Source organism: Fundulus heteroclitus, chromosome 20, assembly GCF_011125445.2.
Source record: "Fundulus heteroclitus isolate FHET01 chromosome 20, MU-UCD_Fhet_4.1, whole genome shotgun sequence".
In the NCBI taxonomy this organism is placed as follows: Eukaryota; Metazoa; Chordata; class Actinopteri; order Cyprinodontiformes; family Fundulidae; genus Fundulus; species Fundulus heteroclitus.
In genome coordinates, this window is record NC_046380.1 from 8315350 (window position 1) to 8336191 (window position 20842).

At 38.6% G+C, this 20842-nt stretch overlaps 1 protein-coding gene across 3 annotated transcripts in view; it reads left to right on the forward strand.

Moving 5' to 3' along the window:
• Positions 1-20842, forward strand: part of slc12a5a (solute carrier family 12 member 5a) — a gene marked incomplete at its 3' end in the record, with an annotated part of 215384 nt that overhangs the window by 181552 nt on the left and 12990 nt on the right. For all 3 annotated transcript variants that reach the window (XM_021317851.2, XM_021317852.2, XM_012865116.3), the window contains 13 exon segments: positions 6870-6924; positions 7975-8105; positions 12858-13105; positions 14507-14718; positions 15822-15989; positions 16141-16239; positions 17065-17122; positions 17250-17424; positions 17547-17665; positions 17889-17987; positions 18090-18209; positions 19950-20054; positions 20314-20482. In XM_021317851.2, the coding sequence (XP_021173526.2) occupies positions 6870-6924; positions 7975-8105; positions 12858-13105; positions 14507-14718; positions 15822-15989; positions 16141-16239; positions 17065-17122; positions 17250-17424; positions 17547-17665; positions 17889-17987; positions 18090-18209; positions 19950-20054; positions 20314-20482 (1758 nt within the window).

Genomic DNA, 20842 nt, shown 5'->3' on the forward strand with positions numbered 1-20842 from the left:
GGCTTACAAATAAGTAACGCTCCTCTATCATTTAGCCTGTGGTTGGAAGAAAATTCCTCTGTTCTATGACATGTGAGCACTGTGCAATTGTACCTCATGTGGATGAGACAGATGGCACGGCAGCATAATCTGACGTTGTCTGCAGGCTCGCTCACAGACCAGAGGCCCTGTGGGTTCAAGTGGGTCCAGGGGGACAGACTCCAGGTTTTATGAGCAAGATAAGAGTTTGAGCCAATTGAAATACGGCCTGTACTATATCACACAGACTCGGGGGGGAAAAAAATCCACATTTCAGATTTACCTAAAAGTGGGACAGGCAAACAGGTCACAAGCTGTTGGTCAGTAGGAAAGGAAATTCTGCCAGTCCTGGTTTCTGCCCACCAGAAGGCTGCTGATTCAGTAATAATAAGTTCCTAATATTTACACTGCAAAAAACGCCAAAACATAAAATGAAGTCACTATAAACTGGAGTTTCACAAAATGATTAGATATACTTGCTGATGAACATCAAAAATTGTCCATAGAATAAAACATCAATCTGTCTGGAGATTATCTCGGAGAGATTTGTTAGTTTTCCAGTTATTGGTCCGCTCCATCTGAAGACTCGACTCCCTGGATGCTAGTGTCACTGAAACCTAATATATTGAACAAACTGTCTTATCAACCCAGACCCCAGACATCCCATGTTTCTGACCTTTAGAAGCCTGGGCAAATTATACTTTGATACATCACATATATACATATACATATATATATATATATATATATATATATATATATATATATATATATATATATATATATATATATATATATATATATATATATATACTCATTTACAATACTGGAAGATGAACCATTACCCATAGTTTTTAAAGCAACAGGCCATTCAGCTCAAAAATCAAGAGTCCCTTTTAGCCAATCACTGCTGAGACTGTCTGCTGCAGCTGCAGTTATCACTACGGAGTAGATCTGCTTCTATTGTGGGGCTATAAAAAAGATATTTACTGTAAAATCAACTTAAATCGTTCTCATTTGTCACCTGGGATGGAAGTAGTGTTCCCTAGAAACAATTGGTCCTCTCCATCAACAATGTGTTAGTCACGTCTTTCTCCTTTCAAACCTAGAGGTACGGTGCAGAACTACTTCGGTTCAGAGTGTAGCCCATTTTTACTTCCTGGTTCCTTGAACCTTTGTTCCTTTGTATTGCTTTAAATCATTAAAGTGAGAATCCTTATCAACTGCTGGTCAATTAAGAAATTAGAATTGAGGAAGACCTCTAGTATAAATCTGGTATTGAATGAAATTGTCCCGCTTCGCTTATGATGCCTTAAAACAACTGTTTATCCTGCAAGTATAATCAAAGAGCATTGGTCAGGTCCACAACATAAAGTACAAAGAGAAAAAGTAGCAACGGCATTTTTGTGGACGCTGCTGTGACAAAATTTAACCGGCCTAAATTTGTTTTTAATCTACTCCAAGTTTGCTAACGTCGGTAAATCCTAGCACAATGGGCCACTGTGAACATTTTCAGGTAATTTGTCTGTCTCCAAATAAATCAAGCACCCTCCACTGTCCAATATGTTTGCAACAACTCCCCTACAAACCCCGTTTTCATGCCACCTAGAGCTGTGTTTGTGGGACAAAGAGGCATGCAATGAAATGGAGCTAGTTTTCTTATTACATATGCTTCAGTCCTGTGTTACATAATATGAGTTGTTTTATCGCCAGTCACTGTGCCGTGGCTGAAATAAGGAGAATTTAGTGTGCAGCATGCCCCCCTGTACAGAACATTTATTCTTGTATTCTGTACAAGAAGCAGCATAAATTACACAATTCAATTGCTTGCTTTTCTCTACAGTTGCATGGTGATTCAGTGATTGGGTATGCGTCTGGCTACCTCTCAGTGGCTGCAGCCCACATCAGATAAAACACTTAAACAATTACTGTCTTATCTGCTGGGCTGGGAGAAGAGCTTGTGGCCTCATTATGGCCAGATTAGACAGAAATTCAGAGCATCACTCACTTCTCAGTCCAGATCGTCAGTTCAACGGGCCCTCAGGTGGCACTAACCACATTACAGCGTTCACAGAGGAGGATTTAATGTGAGTCAAAAATATTCACAGCATTTTGAGGCTGAAAATCTTCCAATGCTCTTTTGTTACTGGTATATGGCAAAAATGCTCTGAAATGTAAATTAGATTTTAATGTGGTTTATTTCAGGGGAATGGTGGCCTAGTTTAGAGCAGCGCGCTTGCGTTCTGAGAAAGCTGCAAGTACCCGGTTTGAACCCCGCAGACTGCCACCGTGGGTCCCTGAGCAAGAACCCTAGCCCCAGATTGCTCCCCGGGTGCTGTAAGCTGCCCAGTGCTCCCTAAGGGATGGGTTAAATACAGAAGACATATTACGCTGGAATGTACAATTGCAATTACAAATACAGATTGGTAAATTTAATTAGAAGTTGTTTCACTAATGATACGACTTAAATGTTGCAGTTTTCTGTAATTTTCCTGGAGTTTACCAGGTATTTTCTGTTTCTTATTACAACTTTTCTGAAAACCTACAGGGATCTTTCCTGGAATTTACAGGATAGGTTTCTCCAGAAGTTTCAGAAATGCACAGAAAGCTTTCTCAGGATAGGGTGCTTTTCCAGCACTTGAAGGGCATTTTCTGGAAAACTTACCCTGACTTTCTAGAACTTACAGATAACTTGCAGGGTCATCCTCAGTAATTTACATAGCATTTTTCCTGGATCTTATCTGTTCATTTCCCTAAACTTATAGTGTACTTTCCTGAAACGTACAGGGTTCTTTCAAGGAGCAGATCCAATTACTATTTTTAAAGTAACAAAGACGGTCCGGATCAGAGAGAAAACCAACCTATAATATGTTTGGCAGCACATAGTAACAGGAGAGTAATAATTCAAATGTTCTATTTCAGATCTGGAAATTAACCATAGGATTGAAGACAGTACTTCCAAGATAGGGCCATACAAGTACTGTAATAGTTCTTTGTAACTTCTGAAAGCTCCAAGAAAAGAAACTGGAAAATTTTGTGACATAACCTGTGATTTCTAGGAATGTAACCTGTAAGTTTCAGAAAAGTTCAGGCGGTAAGGTGTAACCAATAATTTCACCATCCATCCATCCATCCATCCATCCATCCATCCATCCATCAATTGTCTGTAATCACTTATCATTGCAGGGTTTCTGTGAGACCATATGGAAAGAAATAGGCAAAAGGAGGAATGCATATTGCACCATTCCAGCAAAGTCTGGACTTCAATAATATTTTTCTGAGTATTCCTTAAGATTGTAGAGGTTTACTTACTCATACAAAAGAGAACTTGTACATTGGATAGTCGTACCTGAATGTATTTAGTAGCGGTGGAGCATTGTTGCCAGTAAACATCACTGTAAAAATAATCCTACCAAAACTAGAGAACACAGACCAATTATTGATCTGATTTCCTTTTAAGAATCCAAAATATAGACAGAAGTAATGAGTAGAATATCCATCCTTCCATTATCTATACCTGCTTTTCTGTGCAGGGTTACGAGGGAGGCTGCTGCCTATCTCCAGCGGTCAATGGGTGAGACCCTGTACAAGTCACCAGTCAATCACAGGGCAACACAGAGACAGAGAGTCATGCACTCACACACACAAGCAATTTTCAGTCATGTTCATGGACTGTAGGAGGAAGCCGGAGTATGTGGAGAGAACCCATGCATGCACAGGAAGAACACGTAAATGCCAGTCTGTGGCATGAACCCGGAACATTCTTGTTGCAAGGCAATAGTGGTACCAACTCCGCCACTGTGTGGCCCTTGAATGGAACAATATTAGCAAATTTCAGTCTTAAAATAAATTAACACAATGGCTGAAAAGACAGCTGCTCAAAGCTAAAAATAAGACTTAAAACCTCTGAGATAAAGTGAATACGGCAGCATTTGAAGAAGAAGTTGCGCCTCACTGAATACCAAGTTTTTCAAATGCAGCGTCAAGATTGTTTTTCACATATCCACATATCTTTTCTAAAGCACAGACATTATTTCACCTTATCATATCCCTTGTAATAGAAAAGTCAGTAAGTTCTTTCTTTCTTTCTTTCTTTCTTTCTTTCTTTCTTTCTTTCTTTCTTTCTTTCTTTCTGTGGTTACAATGCGAAAATACATTCTGATACTGAATGCTGGCCATTGTACTGTCAAAAACATCATCCTTCTTTCACTCCAGTTTAGTTTTTTTGCTTTGTCATTTATTGTCAATTTTTCCCTGCCTGTTCTTCCACTCGTTGCACACATCGTTTCCTCCTATCCTCTACAGGGCAGCCAGGGCCGGCTGTCAGAGAAACAGGCAGCTCCACTGAAGCGTGCACGTACATTTCTGATGGTGTTTTTCTCCCACTCAGTACCAGACTCAACATTAGAATCGTGATTGGTTTATGTGTGTGCACGTAGAAATGTTGACAGGGCCTTTTGTAATATTATAGACGCAGTCAAGCAGCTGGAAGCAGGAGCTTTTAGCATAGCTGTAAACTGTCAGCAACCCCCTTACAGATGTACACTAGAGGTCATCATTTAATGGAAATTTCCTTCACTTTTAAACAAGCTGTAGGGTTGATGATGTCAGTATTCTATTTTGGCCAAAGTAGAAATAACTGAATAACTATGGGAAGTGGAGGGATGACGATAAAGAATGAAATTAACTCTAATCTTACATTACTCTGATATTCATGTTTACAATATTCTTCAAAGGCTTAACCCACCCTATATCAATTCATGTTCTTCTTCCAAAGAGGTAGGGATTCTTTGATCAATGAAGGGTTTTTGTTAATTTGTCTTTGAGCCTGACCTTGGCAGCACACTGTGCAGTGTGTGGTTATAAAAACATTAATAAGAAACATTAGAAAAATGGACAAGTGATAAAGACACAAAGAACTCTGAAAATCAGATCTTTAATAAATCATCTCATAGTTCATATTTTGGGTTTACGAGCCGTTTGTGTGATTTGCAGCATACAAGTCATCAAACAAAAGATTCCTCTAAAAAATGTCCGATGTTGGACAGAAACAGCAACAACAAATAACTCAAAAGATACCCAAAGACATTGTCTATAAAACCACTTTAATAGAGAAAATTCATGAAAGCACAATAAAGGAGGACTTAAGCTTCATGATGAGTTAGATTCCCTTTTATATGGTTATCTTCTACTTCTTATTACGTTTTAGATATACAGAGAACTCTTTGACTGCCGTTAGAGGAGCAACACATTACAAAAGAGACAGCGATTATTTTGCATGTTCTGATTATTGAGCACAGAACTGATGGATGTTTAGCCATGAATTTTATTTAAGGGCATTTCCAATAGCTTTAATGACTAAACAATGTCATCAAATCAAACTTTTAAATTATCCATTACTTTGGTTCATGAGCAAATGCACTCAAAATGACTTCAGTTGCCAGCCACAGTTGTGCCACACAATGACAGCTATCCATCAGATTTTATAGACTCTGGTACAGAGTCAAGGTTTGCCGTACTGTCAGTGCTTGTTGTCAGCAGTCATTGTCCTCATGACCTTATTGATCCTAGGGTTTGTTTAACTCTTAACACTGCTTCTCTGACGTACTGTGTCACATAGTAACCGAAAGCTTCCAGTAGTAAATGGATAGAGCTCTCCACATTAAGTGAAACACCTGCTAAATATGTAAAAAAAAAAAAAAAAAGAAAAGAAATGTATATTTCACTTTTTCACAATAAATACTGCCAAGTCTAGGTGTCTTGAGTGATGCAGACCAATACAAATTGGACTTCCCTTGTTTGAAATGTTCTCCTGGCTTTCCTATATTGAAAAATATCTAAGATAAGTTGGCCTCTGTTAAATTGCATTTATCCTTCTGGGAGACAGGAAGTCATGGGAGGATAATTAAAATTTTTAGGCACTTTAACTTAAGGACATAAAGTATGGATTATGAAATGGTTCAATTATATTTCGTTTATAGAGGCAATTAGTGATATTAGTTGCCAACACCACCACATTTTTATGTTTGTTTTTTCTTGAGATTATTGTTATCATCATACCGAACACCCCCCCCCCCTCCCCATCCCATCATTGTTCATCATAGAAGTGAAGTTTATGTACTATAGACAATATCTTAAATATACAGGTGAGTCTGCAAGAAGAAATGAACATTTTGGGCGTATTACTTTGCCCAGCTATAACGTCATATTAATTCTTTATCATGAACATTTGTTATGCTAAATGTACTCTGAACATTTTCTTCCATTAATAGCTGCTAGCTCTGGCTCAGGTCAATTTACCCTGTTTCAAATTCACACCCATGTTTTGTTTACACAATCTTTTCTCTATCAGCGCTAACATTTTTCCTTTTAATGCTTTTTTTGTACCTGTAAACAAATCATTTTGTACCTTCATAGGTAACTATTTTACTAACACATTTTCTTCAGTGCAGTATGTTGGTTTGATGTATAACAGAGATCTTAGTAAATACAGCACCAGAAATGTTATTTAAAACAATTGTTTCCTGATGTAGGATTTTGTCTCCGTGGAATAAATGTACTCCAAATTAAACCTTGTATTTTTATAAATGTTTCAACTTATTATAATAAGAGATTAATTTATTTAACTCAAAGTTTCTTTATATATATATTTACCTGGAGCTCATAGCATACATAAGGTTTTGGGTAACATTGTGTAGAAAAAATGAAATAATGCCACTTGAAGAGCACGAACCTACAAGTGGCCTAAATGAGGAGCAAAAGGAGAATTTAAGGGGAGACACCTTTTCTCAAGCATATTCTGATAAAGATCTAACGTGCTTTTTTTTCTCTCTCTCTCTCTCTCCTTGAAGACTATGCTGACTGCCATCTCCATGAGTGCCATCGCTACCAATGGAGTAGTGCCAGGTGGGTGAGCAGACGCCGGCGCCACACAGTCATCGCTGTTTGATGCTGCCCGCTTCTAAATTTTCCCTTTTCACGGATTGCTTTTGGCACACTCCTCCCTGCACAGCTTGATATATTCAGAAACATTAGGAGCTTTAGTCTGTGATCTTGTGCTCTTTAACTTTCTTGTCACACATTATTTACACAAAATAAAGTATCAGCCAAATTCCTGCCAGTAAAACCCAAATCTGCACTTTCCCTGTGACGATACATCGTTGTACGCATGCAGCCTGTAATGTGGGGCTGCACGGTAATAATGGTCCACATTTTACTTTAACCAGGGGTCACAGCAAATTACAGGCTTGTGAAGGAGCTTGGATCTGTCCACCCATTATGAGTGTCTGGCTTGGAATGGGTGGCAGCCTTTATGTTGTCGCAGAGTGCTGATTAAGGTCTATTTATTTATGTACAATTAATTAACTGGAACATTGTTCCACACAAATACAAAGGCATCGTATTAACACGCAACAGCAAGAAGAAGTTAGTGGCAGAAACAAAAAAGTGTTAACACACAACTATACAGCTGTACCAATGTTCTCTGTTATTTCATAGAATATTAATTTATATTAATATGTTAATTATTATGTTATGTATGTAAAGGTGTATCTTTATCATTCCAAGAAAGACTTTTAGAAATGTATTGACCAGAGCTTCACAAACTGTAAGGTTAAGCATTTTTGTTGTTTTCGAGATGTACAAATTAATTGCAATTTTTTTTTCTGTTGTTTGGTGGTTACCTGCTGGTCATTTTTAATGAACAATACATTTCTTTGGTAAGGAAACAAAAATAGAAAACAATAGAGATATTGTTCATTGTCCCACAATGGGGAAAATCATGATTAATCAGTTAATCAGGTTTTTTTTTAAATAAAACATCAAACGTGTACCTTAAATGGCATCTTAGATAGCTGGCTTGTATTAAACTTCAATCGATTATATTATTGCTAACCTAGTCTAAATAAAAATAAATAAATATAAGCATGCCAATGTTTATCTTGTGTCTGTGTTTAGCTGGGGGCTCCTACTACATGATTTCCCGTTCGCTGGGACCGGAGTTTGGCGGAGCGGTGGGGATCTGTTTCTACCTGGGAACCACCTATGCTGGAGCCATGTACATCCTGGGAGCTATCGAGCTGCTCTTGGTAAGAAACATCTTACTGGTAACACAGGGAACCTAATTCTCTACAAAGGTTACCAGGTTCCCTCTTTCTCCTTTAGTTGCTGTCATTATCAAAGAAACTCCCTCTACTGTAGTTTGTGTTTTTTGGACAGAGAACAGTAAGCTACTAAAAAACTTTTACATTCCTACAATAGAAAGTGTTTTATGTCTTAGTATTACTGTGTGGTTTTGGAGCTACACAGTTAAGGAAAGGAAGAACGACTTAACATTGGTGGTGAGGATAGAACAGGGTATTGTGGGATGTTGTCTGCAAGAATTGATCTCAGTTTATGCAGCACGAGTCCAGAGAAGCGGCACCCACATTGCCACAGATCCCACCCACCAGGGCAATGCACTGTTTGCCACTCTCCCATCAGGCAAACATTTCAGGAACATCAAATTCAGAACTAACAGACTCAAAAGCAACTTCTTTGCAAAAGATGTGAGGGTTATCGCCCCCTGCTGAGAAGACTGAGTCTGTTACACATCACAATATCACTATTGTGAACGCATATTTGCACACTAACTTATCAGGAATGTTTCATTGCACAGTTCTGTGTATGAAGGTTTAAGAATATTGCACAGAATTTACTGCAGGCATGAATGTAATAGCAAAGAAGCTTTGAGTAATTAATTCATCCCACAACAAAGTAAATCATGTTGTTTAAAAAGGACTGACTTTCGGAACTCGGTACGAGTCTTAGCAGACCGTAAGGACTATTTTGCACACTTGGGCTTCTCAGGAAGTTAAACAGTGCAGCAAATTGACTGGCTTAAAATTTATTTTTTTTAAATGACTATGTCAGTTGTGTCTACCTGTATATATAGTTTGTGTGCATCCTGAGCCGGCATCTGCTTAAAAACATTTCACAATGGTACCATGCAGTGACAATAAAAGATTATTGATTTTTATTAACACACAGCAGAGATTGCAGGGACAGATAAAAACTATGAATTATTAGCTTTCATGTTTATTTTACTCAACTCTGCACAAAGAAAATGCAATATTTAGCTTTTATCATGCGTATTTCTATACATTCAAGTCTATTTACCCCTTCTTTAATTTGAACCTCACTGCAATGCAATTTCCTCTCTACTTACTTTTGAATTTAAACTGGGAAGCCATTTCAAACCCATCTGCTAAACTGTTCAATTCAATTCCATTTATCTATGTTGTACCTGTTCACAGCAAATGTTGTTTCAATTTACAAAAAAGTAAATTCGGTCCAATCACACAGACAGATTCCAAGTCTACATTTTAATTTGATCGAAGTTATCAAATAATACAATCAAATTCAGTTTATTATACAGATTGGCTAAAAGGTTTACTAAGAAAACCAGCCAATTGCATGAAGTCACTTTCTTCCAGGAATGACTCCTGGACAATGATATAGCAACAGTGGACAGTCACTTGCTTTGAGTTGTTAACCTTGCAGCAATCCCTCATAATTAACATGAATGTAGGGTCTGAGGAAAGTAAAACTCCCCTTTGACAGGAAGAAACCTCCAGGAAAACCAGGCTCCATCTTAGTAGTCATCTGCAACCGACTGAGGGTTTGAGAAGACAGAGCAGACACACATGAAAAAGAAATACAGAAACACTGATTCAGGATTAATTATATGTTAAAGATCAAGTAAGAGTTAATGGCAGTAGTAGCTCTTTAGTGGCTTCATCTAAGAGAGAAACACAGCTAAACAGGAGAGCTCTTAGCCAGTTTTCAGGTCTATAGGATGAAAGAGAGCACACACAGTTAGACACATCAAAAGCTCACCAGGCCAGATGTTGCTACTATGAAGGGAGAAACCAGAGACGGAACATAAAATGAAAATAACAGCAAGAAATAATTTATATTAGGAAATTAATAAACAGCAACAAACTAGAGATTTAACATATTTTCAAGCATAAGGCCTGAATTACAGTTATCCCAAGGTTTCTAATAGAAGACCTAGCCAAGGTACCAAGAGACCCAAGGATCTGTCTTATTTTTACAGTTTTTTTCCCGGTGCAAAGATGAGTACTTCAGGTTTTTTTATTTAATTGAAGAATACTATCAGACATCCAACGTTTAAATAAATCCAGGCATTTTAGTAAATTTTGTAGTTTCGACACTCCATTCGGAAGAAAGGAAATATACAACTGGATATCATCTGCATAGCAATGATAGAACATATCTTCAAAGATGACAATATGGGCCATGTGGGAGCATATAAATATATAAAAAACAATGGCCCCAGAACAGAGTCCTGTGGAACACCACATTGAACAGGAAAAGAAAGGGATCTATAAGTAGATGCAGCCAAGAAGGTTGACCTATCAGATGATTATGAGGACAACCATTTTAAAGCAGAGCCTGTAACAAAATATAATTTCTGTTGAGTTGGACGTATAGGGAAACCTGACTGAAAGAGGTCCAGAATGCTGCACTGATCAAGAGCAGCGGTTAACTGCTTGACCACAACCTTCTCTAAAATCTGGGCCAGAAAAGGAAGCATTGAAATGGGTCTGCAACTGCAGAAAAGAGAAGGATCCAAATCAAATGATCCCAGATCAAACCAAAAGGATCATTAGCAACCTCCTGCTGGTCCATGTTATTTATTGCAAGCACGTGACCACATTCCTTTTCCATCAGACTATTAGTGGGTTATAGAAAATAACTTTAAAGCATTGTTTTTCAAAGCAGATCCCAAACATTTCTAAGCTTGCACAGATGTTTTGTTGTTGTTTTATCGCCAAGACTTTGGGTTTGAAAATACCAAAACTACAAAAGTACGATATGAGCCCATCTTCTTTTTGTAGTTTCTTTGATACATTAGATTGATCATCGACTCATGCTGTTCCTTAACACAACAAATTCAAACTATAGCAGTTTTCTTATTAAAAGAGAATCACCTTCCAGCTATTTCCTCCTTGTGAACTTAAACCAGCATTTTTCTTTATGGATTTTAATCCTTATATTGATGACATTCCCTATAAAGAAAGTATTTGTTTTTAGCAAAGTCTTCTAAAAATATAAATATTGCGCCAATATTGGAAATTTTGCAGCAGGTTTCAAAGTAAAATGTTGTGTATTTACTGACTCATTTTGTCTTTTTGTTCAAGTTATGTATTACTATCATAAAATTGACACTTGTGTGGCTGAAATCAGTCTTCTTCTCCCACTCAAACAATGGAGACAGGAATATGTTGAGATATTTTTGCTGCGCCGTTCCCATGCCAACCCCGATTGCTTGTTAATCTTATCTGTGCTGGTCTGTATTTTGGTTGCTCAGCAGCAGGAAGATGATCCTCATATTTTTAATCCTGACCACGAACCTACAAGTGGCCTAAATTTCCTAACCAAAGGAAAAGCTGTCCATCTGCAAAACAGGTCTTAGACCGGCGTGGACACGGCCAAAAAAATAAATAAAACCGCACATAAACCGTCTGCACGATGTTAAGAAATTAATGCCAGCTTTGCAGTCTGCTTTTATACAAGATGAAAATCCTTCATCCTCACTGAACTCTTAAGCCATTTTACTCTCACATTATGTGCATGTTGCTATCAGATTATTTGAATGTATTTCAGAAAGTGTTATCATGGCTTTCGTCCTCCTCTTCCTTCTTCTTCTATCTTCTCCTGCGTTTTGCTCCTTATGTCTTCCTCGTCCCAAGGAATTTTTGTATAATTATGCAGATGATGCTCTAAAGAGAGATCTAGATACTGACAGGCCTACAGAAGCGTTCTCTGAAACAGCTCTGATTACAGCTATTTTATGAGTATGTTATTTTATTCTTTTATCACTCCCCTGGTTGTCTCTTGAGGTCATGCAGAGTTTGATCATGCCAGGAGGGCAATAATGTCTTCTGGGTCAAAGCTGGCTTAGTTTCCATTGTAAAAATGACAATCCCATGGAAGTAGTGCAGAAGAGACCGGCACAGTCCCCATTTGAATACATTTCATCCTTCCATCCCCAGCCAGGAACACAATCTGAAGCTGCTATTTTAGGAAGTATGAAGAGTTCAAAGTGAAGCAGGAGATTTTGTTTGCCTGGTGATACGCCGTTATTAGCATCAGATCAGCTTTTCCAACCAAACGTCTGAGCTGAGCTGAGCCGGAGCGCTCCACTCGCTCCTGGCACTTTTTGAACAGCCTTTTACGATAATTAAATCGCTTGTGGTGGAAACCTTATGGTTGTTTTTAAAAAAAGGAAGAAACTCCGATGCTTATGTAACACCGGCGCTATGAATCATCACGAGCTGATGACAGACACTGCTGGTAATTATGGGTTTGCAGTTTGATGGATCAGATGAGGCTATTCTTGGATTTAGTAGTAGTAGAAGTGTAGTAATGACACCTAACTTTCAGATATTCATTTTCATGCTTGAGCTCTTCAATTAAATCGAGGTTAAAAAAAAAAAAGCAGAGTGTGCTGCAGACTGTTAATGCCAGAATCTTGAGTTTGACTCTCTTCTCTCCTCACCTCATTCCTTCCTGCTCGTGTCTTCTTTTAATGATTCTCTTCATCTAGCTTCCCCTGGCTGGCAAGCAATAAATTTTTAAGCAAACATGATGACCAGAGTTTCTAACCCTAAGTCTGTCTGCTGAAATCCCCTGACAAGCTGGAGAAAGTGAAAATTTAAAGTGGATGAGTTACAAAGGCATTGTCTAAACAACCGGCTCCAAGACGCACCCTGGCAAAATATCTGATCTTACATATGAAAATGCGTGTTTCATGTTTGAACCTCTGCCTGCAGATCTACATAGCTCCCAAAGCAGCCATCTTCCCCATCGAGGGCCTGGAGGGTGCCGAGGCGGAAGCCGCGCTGCTGAACAACATGCGCGTGTATGGAACCATCCTGCTGACCTCCATGGCCACCGTCGTGTTTGTTGGCGTCAAGTATGTGAACAAGCTGGCCCTGGTCTTTCTGGCCTGCGTCATCCTCTCCATTCTGGCCGTCTACGCCGGAGTCATAAAGACCGGCATCGAGCCGCCCATTTTCCCGTAAGTGAGGCAGAACTAGCACAACCATGAATCAAACTGTAAGACACCTAAACATTTATTTTACTCTTTCAACCGACGCCGCTGAAGGAAAACCGATACATAATAATAAAATGACGCTTTAAGCTTTGCAGCAAACCTGATTGGTGTTGTATTAAATAGGTTACTATTATAGAACACTGTGTTTTGTATGTTTCTATCTTTGCTTATGGACAATAGATCATACAGCATTATGCATACATATTTAACAGTCAATGAATATCTGATAGTTTGCTTCTAAGGAGCAGGATTTGCTTGTAAACTTTTAAATTGCTCCTGATAAGTAGCTTTTGGCGGGGTTTTTTGGACTTTGGCTGATTTTCCATTATTTTGTCCAGCTAACTCTAATAAAAAAAATACCTGCAGAAAAATAATAGCATCTGCAAGTCATCTGTTCTTGAAAGGATAAATTCTAAAAAAAAAAAAAAGCTCTCAGAAAACCTGAGAGATGCATAATATTGCAGTTAATTACACAGTGTATGCCAGGTTTTTAGGTTTTTGCTGCATGCTTGTATGACATAGAAATGCACCTTTCAGGATTTTCCTCGCCAATGTCCATTTCTGCTTTTCTGATTTCTACTTTTTCCTAATAGAAAAGGAAGAAATTATAAGAGTAGTTTAATTTATTATTGAACACATGTCTCTAACCTTCTAATCTGATTTCTTTTCACAAAAAAGTGAATTGGATTATATGCTGTAAGTCAATGCTTTTATGGACCACAATGATGGGAGTCTTTAGTTTTGATTCATATGTGAAATAGGAAAAACGACAGTATTTCTTGAGCAAATGAGCTGCTAATCTTCACTGATCAGATCCGATCAAGGCAATATTCACTGATTCAATCTCTGGCAGACTGATTGGTGCATCTCTACTAAAATGTGTTTCCAAGTGTGTCAAACAGGTATAAATTTAATACTTTATTGGTTTGTCAAGAGAAAAAAAATTTAAACAAATTTTGTGTTTGTGTTCAGCTGTTAATAAAGCACAGTATTTCTTTAATATGGTAGAATTGATCAAAATAGTTTTAAAAGATTACAGGAAAGTCTAGCATCTTTGATGCAAAACCAAAAGAATGGTAATACTTATGTTTAAAAGCATTATTATGGTATAATTGTAGCATTCATTTGGTTTATTTGTTCCTTTATATTGTGTTTTACATTGAAACAAACACAATAAGATAATTCTGGGCCAGCAGTTGTTTGTTTTTTACCCTGATATGCAGACTTACTTAACCTGCAGAATTTACTAGATCCACAGAGAACAGCTGCCTTTTAAAGCCAAAGCTTTACATTTACTGAAATAATGTGAATTTATGGTGTATTCAGATTCAAGAAGTCAACATGTTGCTCTTGCCTTTTCTCCAGAGTTTGCATATTGGGAAATCGGACTTTGGTGTGGAAGAACTTTGACGTTTGTGCCAAAACCCTTGAGACCGCTAATGGAACGGTCACCACCCAGCTGTGGAACATTTTCTGTGACTCACCTTTCCTCAACGCTACCTGCGACAAATACTTTGCGGCCAACAATGTGACTCAGATCCAGGGCATTCCTGGGATCACCAGCGGAGTCCTGGCAGGTTGGTCCAACTGTTTTGGATCAGCTAGTATTATTTTCACACAGTGAGCGCACAGGTTGGGTTAATTTTCTTTGTATGTTGTTTGGTAACTTGATAAAGCCTTAAGCATTAATTTTCTGAAGATAAAAGCTTTTATGCAATATGACTTTAAAGAAAGGAAAGGGAAATTTTTGGGCTTTATTTTTTTTTTTTTTTTAAAAAGAAAAAAAGCCTTTAGTGAAACAGAGAAACATCTGGTTTGGTGAGGTTAAAAATCAAAAAGAAATTATTTCTTTTTTTCTAATTGCAACGAATGTTTATATCTTTTAAGAATCGATGTGATAAAATAGCTGTGTTTTCTGTAAGTTCTGTCATTTTCTCACAAGGTCACATGGTTGTGGATCAAGCCAGGCAGTTTTATTCTTTGAGGATGGAAGTGATTTATTGCCATCCACAACTCACTTCACTCACAGCTTTTGCTTCACACTGTTTGGTTCTACAAACACCAAACAGAAGAAAGACATCTTTTTTTCAAAACTCCAAACCCGCTTTAGAAAGCTCAGAGCTAACCTTATTTGTCTCTGACGTTTAGCAACAAAAACCTGCATTAAGCATGATTCTTCCCTCTTGTAACTGTTCATATTTGGCTGTTCAAAGAAAATCTCAGTATGGATCCCTTATTGACACAGATTAAAACATCTCAAATTGACTGGCTCCCTCTTTGAAGACTGAGTTCATATAAAAGGGTTGAAGAAGGCCTGCATGGTGGTTAATTCAGGGCTGCTAGGCAGCCTGCAGTTTTCTCAGTCAGGACTCTGACTTCAGGGGCGTTCTTCTTATACTTCCAGCTGAGGACTCTGAAAATCTGACTTTCGAGTAAAAACAGAAAAACATCAAGTTGATTCGAGGATTGCTAAAATGTCATGATTAAAACAAAAACACTTAAAATGTTTGATATTGTAGCTCAACAAAAAAATTAAATAGTGTCATGTTCTCTGAATAGCCAAGGATCAGAGTAAATGAATATATTTTTTAAATTGATGGGATTTAACACATTGCCTTTTTAGCTGCTTCTCACCTGGTCTAGCATTACTCTTCTCAACACATCTTTATCATTGGTACAGATAACCTGTTTGGGACCTACTATGAGAAGGGGGATCTGGTTGACAAATCTGTCCTGGAGTCGGTGCAGGACCACGATGAACCTGTGACCAACGCTAACCGCTACGTGTTGGCCGACATCACCAGCTTCTTCACGCTGCTGGTTGGCATCTACTTCCCATCAGTGACAGGTGACCATTGCTTCCTCAACTTATTGTTTTTTTTTTTTATTGGTTGAATAAACTATTACCTGTATGGTCCTTATTAAATATTAAACAAATGCAATTTTCTATGCATTAAAATTTTTAATACTCATACCGTTTGATCCAACTTTCTCCACAGGAATCATGGCCGGATCCAACCGCTCCGGAGATCTGCGCGACGCCCAGAAGTCGATCCCCATTGGGACCATTGCAGCCATCACAACCACCTCCACTGTCTGTATCCTCATATGACTCAGCTAAAAAAATGGAAATAAATAAATAAATAAAACCCTGAGCACACTCATCTAAACACGTTAAATAATTAACTAAATTTAGGCTTAGTCGATCTATGTCAGGCTGATACTTTGTAACTGACAGGATTTTGAGCTACCATGATGTTAGGCGTTTTTCTCAGCTGCGGTGAAAAAAAGAAGAAGAAAAAAAAATGATTGTGGCCGGTGGGAAGCCTCATAATTAAAGGTCAATGTTTTAAATTTAGAAAGGTCATCACTGTGATGATACCAGTCTCATTTTGACACCTAGTCAAATGTTCTCGTGCATCAATTTGTGTTGTTGACATTTGGCCTCATCTATAAAGTTTTCTTCCAAATCAGTTTAGTGCCACTTCTTTACTTTGCATATTTTTATCTACACTAGAAGTAAGGTCATCATGATAAAAAATACCAACTTGCTGTGCAGTTTTTCATCAATTTGCTTCTTTACAGGCAGAATGCAGCAGCTACATTGGATAACCTCCAGTGTTTCTCTAAATAATCAACTTGTAGTCTACACAAATTTGATTAGGACTTCTAATCACATTATCCGGCTGCCTATGCAAGTCCAAGTTAATAAACCCAAGGGATATTTGCTGCAATGTCACTGATCTCTTATATACTCCACTAAACAATATTGATTATTGCATTTTCCTTGTAAATATATTTACCCTCCATATCAGAAAATTAAATGCCTTTGAAGAATTGAGTGAATGTTAAACCCATTATCTGGAAAACATGCCAACTGTCTCTGTGCTGTAGCCTTACTTTCCTGATGCATGACTTCCCAGACATGTCCAGTGTGTTTCTGTTTGGTGCCTGCATTGAGGGGGTGGTCCTCAGGGACAAGTAAGTCCATCCTTAGTGATTAAAATACAGCTTGGTTTATTATCTGAACTCTGCTCTGCCTGTTCACTTAAACAAACCACAGAAAGGAGATTGTTTGATAGCTTAAAGTAATGTTGATCTGTTGTAGGTTCGGAGAAGGCGTGCATGGGAACCTGGTCATTGGCACGCTGGCTTGGCCGTCACCATGGGTGATCGTGATTGGCTCTTTCTTTTCCACTTGCGGGGCAGGGCTCCAGAGCCTGACGGGAGCTCCTCGTCTTCTGCAGGCCATCGCCAAGGATGGCATTGTGCCTGCCCTTCGGGTCAGTTTCTGTTCTTGTCACAATTGGAATGTTGTGGCTAACCTACTGGAAGAGGAGCAGACGGTACCTTGCACAGGCAAACCTGTGTAAAAGCTGTGGTAATGGGTTTTCTGTTTGTGCAGATCTTTGGACATGGAAAGGCCAATGGAGAACCAACATGGTCCCTCCTGCTGACAGCTTGTATCTGTGAGAGTGGCATCCTTATTGCCTCCCTGGACGCTGTGGCTCCCATCCTCTCTATGTAAGAACGGAAAATCAAATTAATTTCTATTTTCAAAAAAACGACAGTAGGAGAGTTCAGAACAGTCAATCCCTCTAAATAGAAATGCCAGATTTTATGGGCTCTAAATTATTGTCTCCAAAACTTTGAAAACAAAGTCATTCAGCTACATTTAATGGATCCCACTATGTCAGTTCACAGAAGAAGAGTTATGTTGTGAATTGAGTTGCCTTGTGTCCTGCAGGTTTTTCCTGATGTGCTATATGTTTGTGAATCTGGCCTGTGCCCTCCAGACGCTCCTAAGGACTCCAAACTGGAGGCCCCGCTTCAAGTTCTACCACTGGTCAGTTCTCTAGGAACAAAACACCATGTCAGATTGTGTGTCCTCCATCTCTCCAAACCTCCATTCCTTTATGTGTGCTTAATACTTGATCCTTCTTTCTAGGACTCTGTCCTTTCTTGGGATGAGCTTGTGTCTCACTCTAATGTTCATCTGCTCCTGGTACTACGCCATTGTGGCCATGGGGATCGCTGGTTCTATCTACAAGTACATTGAGTTTGCAGGGTGAGTGCACAAAAAAAGTGGGAACATTTTGATTACACATCAAGTTTAGAAGTGTTCGATTTGGTTTTTACTGAAAAATGTGTTTCTTGTTTTAGTTTCAATCTTTTTCTGTCTTTTTTGAATTCAAGATTTTGCATTTTTTTGCATTAATGTTGATGTAAGCATTCCTTCAAGAAAAACTTCTTGTAAGTTAATAAAACGTTGCTGCCACCATGGTGCACTGTGGAATCGGGATGCTAAAGACAAAGAACATTATATAAGATAAGATAAGATAAGATAAGATAGTCTTTATTGATCTCACAATGGAGAAATTCACTCGTCACATCGGCTCATACAAGAAGGTACAGAGTAGGGAATATTATTTTGCATTTTGTATTGTTAGTATTATTAGTTTGTATTATTAGTTGACAAATTAACAGACTATTTAAAGGTTCAAAAGAAAGAACTATGACTAAAACATTTCAATCTGAACTAAAAGTAGTGCTTAATCCGGAAGTGGAAGAAAAATTATACATGTTTTTTTTCCTTACATTTAAAAATCTGAAAAGAATGAAGTATTCAGTCCAGCTAACTCAACACTTTGTAAAATAATCTTTTGCTTCAATGACAGCGGCAAGTCTTTAAGGGGTATTTCTCTATTAGCTTTACACATCTAGGGTCAAAGATTTTTTTATACCCCTTCTTACCCTCCTTCTAGCTGCACTGTGTAAGTTTTGACCCAAGAATTAGCTTAATTTGAGAAATATTAAATGATTATTCAGGTCAATATGCAGCACTTGATGCATATCGATGATCAGTGCCGGCTGCCCTCCTCAAAAACTCGTCTATGTAACTTGATAGGCTCAGATCCATCGCTCAATGAGTCACATGACTCATTCTAGGTTATAGCAGTCTGAGCAACAACAAGACCAAACAGTTATGACCCTTACTGTGACCAGACATATTTTTAGTTCTCTGATGTAGGATTGAATCTGGAGGGGTGAATATGGTCTTGTCCTTACAATAAACTCCATGTTCTCTCAATCTGCTGGTCCAAAGCGGTCTGCTATCAGATTCCAAAACACGGGGGGAGACTGTCTTCCCTACAGCATGATGCTTCCACTCTCATATTTGACAAAGTGAAAGTTGGGTTCAGGGTGATGTGAAGTGTGACTTTTTTTTGTCGTCAAACCAACTGTAGTGTTTTCCATGTATGCCAAACCGTTTAATTTTGTTCTCATCTGAGTGGAGCACCTTCTTCCACATAATTGCTGTGTCTCTTCATGGCTTCTTTCCAACTTTAAATTTGATCTTTCAACAATGGATTTCTTGTTCCCACTCTTCCATGAAGGCCAGATTTGTGGCATGTGTAACTAAAAGCTCTCCTGATGGCAGATTATTATACATCCAGAGTTACCAAGGACCTCCTTGGTCTGTCTCCTTAGTCTTTACAAGGTTGTCTGTTGTCTAATGGCCTCCAACAAACCTCTGAAGCAATCAGAGAACAACTTGATTTACTGTGTCATTTTCCTTCTACTTCAAAACTACATTGTGTACTATGTCAAAATTAAAGATTGTAACATGAAAGAGCTCCAGGCATAAGAATAGATTTGCAAGGCCCTGTATCTTGTGATGAACATAAAATTGTATTTCTAACAGAGGCAGCACCTCAGCACCCTTTGCCTTTTTTGACGTCTGTATTGGAATGTGAAGCAACAAAACTGTTCATTTTCTGACTGACGTATATTGGTCGTGTCACAGCGCCGAGAAAGAATGGGGTGATGGGATACGAGGTCTGTCTCTGAGCGCTGCGCGGTACGCTCTCATGCGCCTAGAGGAAGGCCCGCCACACACCAAGAACTGGAGGTATGACACTCACGGACATGCCCAGGCCATGTTGTTTTATCATGTTTCTAATTAACATAGAAATTAACATCATGTCTGTGCGTGTTCAGTCGTTCCCGAGTCAAAGCTGCCAAACTGCGAGAAGTGTTTGTGCATCTGTATCAACATGTGAATAATTCATTTAGTCTTTCTCCAAGAAGTGTGTTGTCCTGCTCTTATTTTCCCCCTCATTCACCTGCTTTATGTCTCCCCTAAATTTCACGTCCTCCTCTCCCGTCAGGCCCCAGCTGCTGGTTCTGGTCAGCACGGATGCAGAGCAGAATGTGGAGCAGCCTCGTCTGCTGTCCCTCACCAACCAGCTGAAGGCGGGCAAAGGCCTCACCATCGTCGGGACAGCTCTGGAGGGCACCTACCTGGCGAACCACGAGCAGGCTCAGCGTGCAGATCAGGCAGGGGGAATTTCACCTTCTAACGACAGTCTGCCACCTCTTATCAACATGTGTATTCTGAGCAGCGCAGACAACATTCAAGTCCACATCCACAGCAATATTTCAAAGAAACCAGGAGACCCAATGAGATAAAACTTACCACAACACGGTTCAAAAGACATTTAAAATATACTGAATCCTCTTCACCCATTTAGAAAATACTATATTAATTTATTAGAAAGCTTTTTGTTTTTGTGTTATACTGTAAATCTGTATTGTACATGAAAATTAATTAAATTCAATTACTTTTATTGATATAGCAGCAGTTCACAACACGCCATCTCAAGGCACTTCACAAAATCAATTCTATCAAAGCATGCA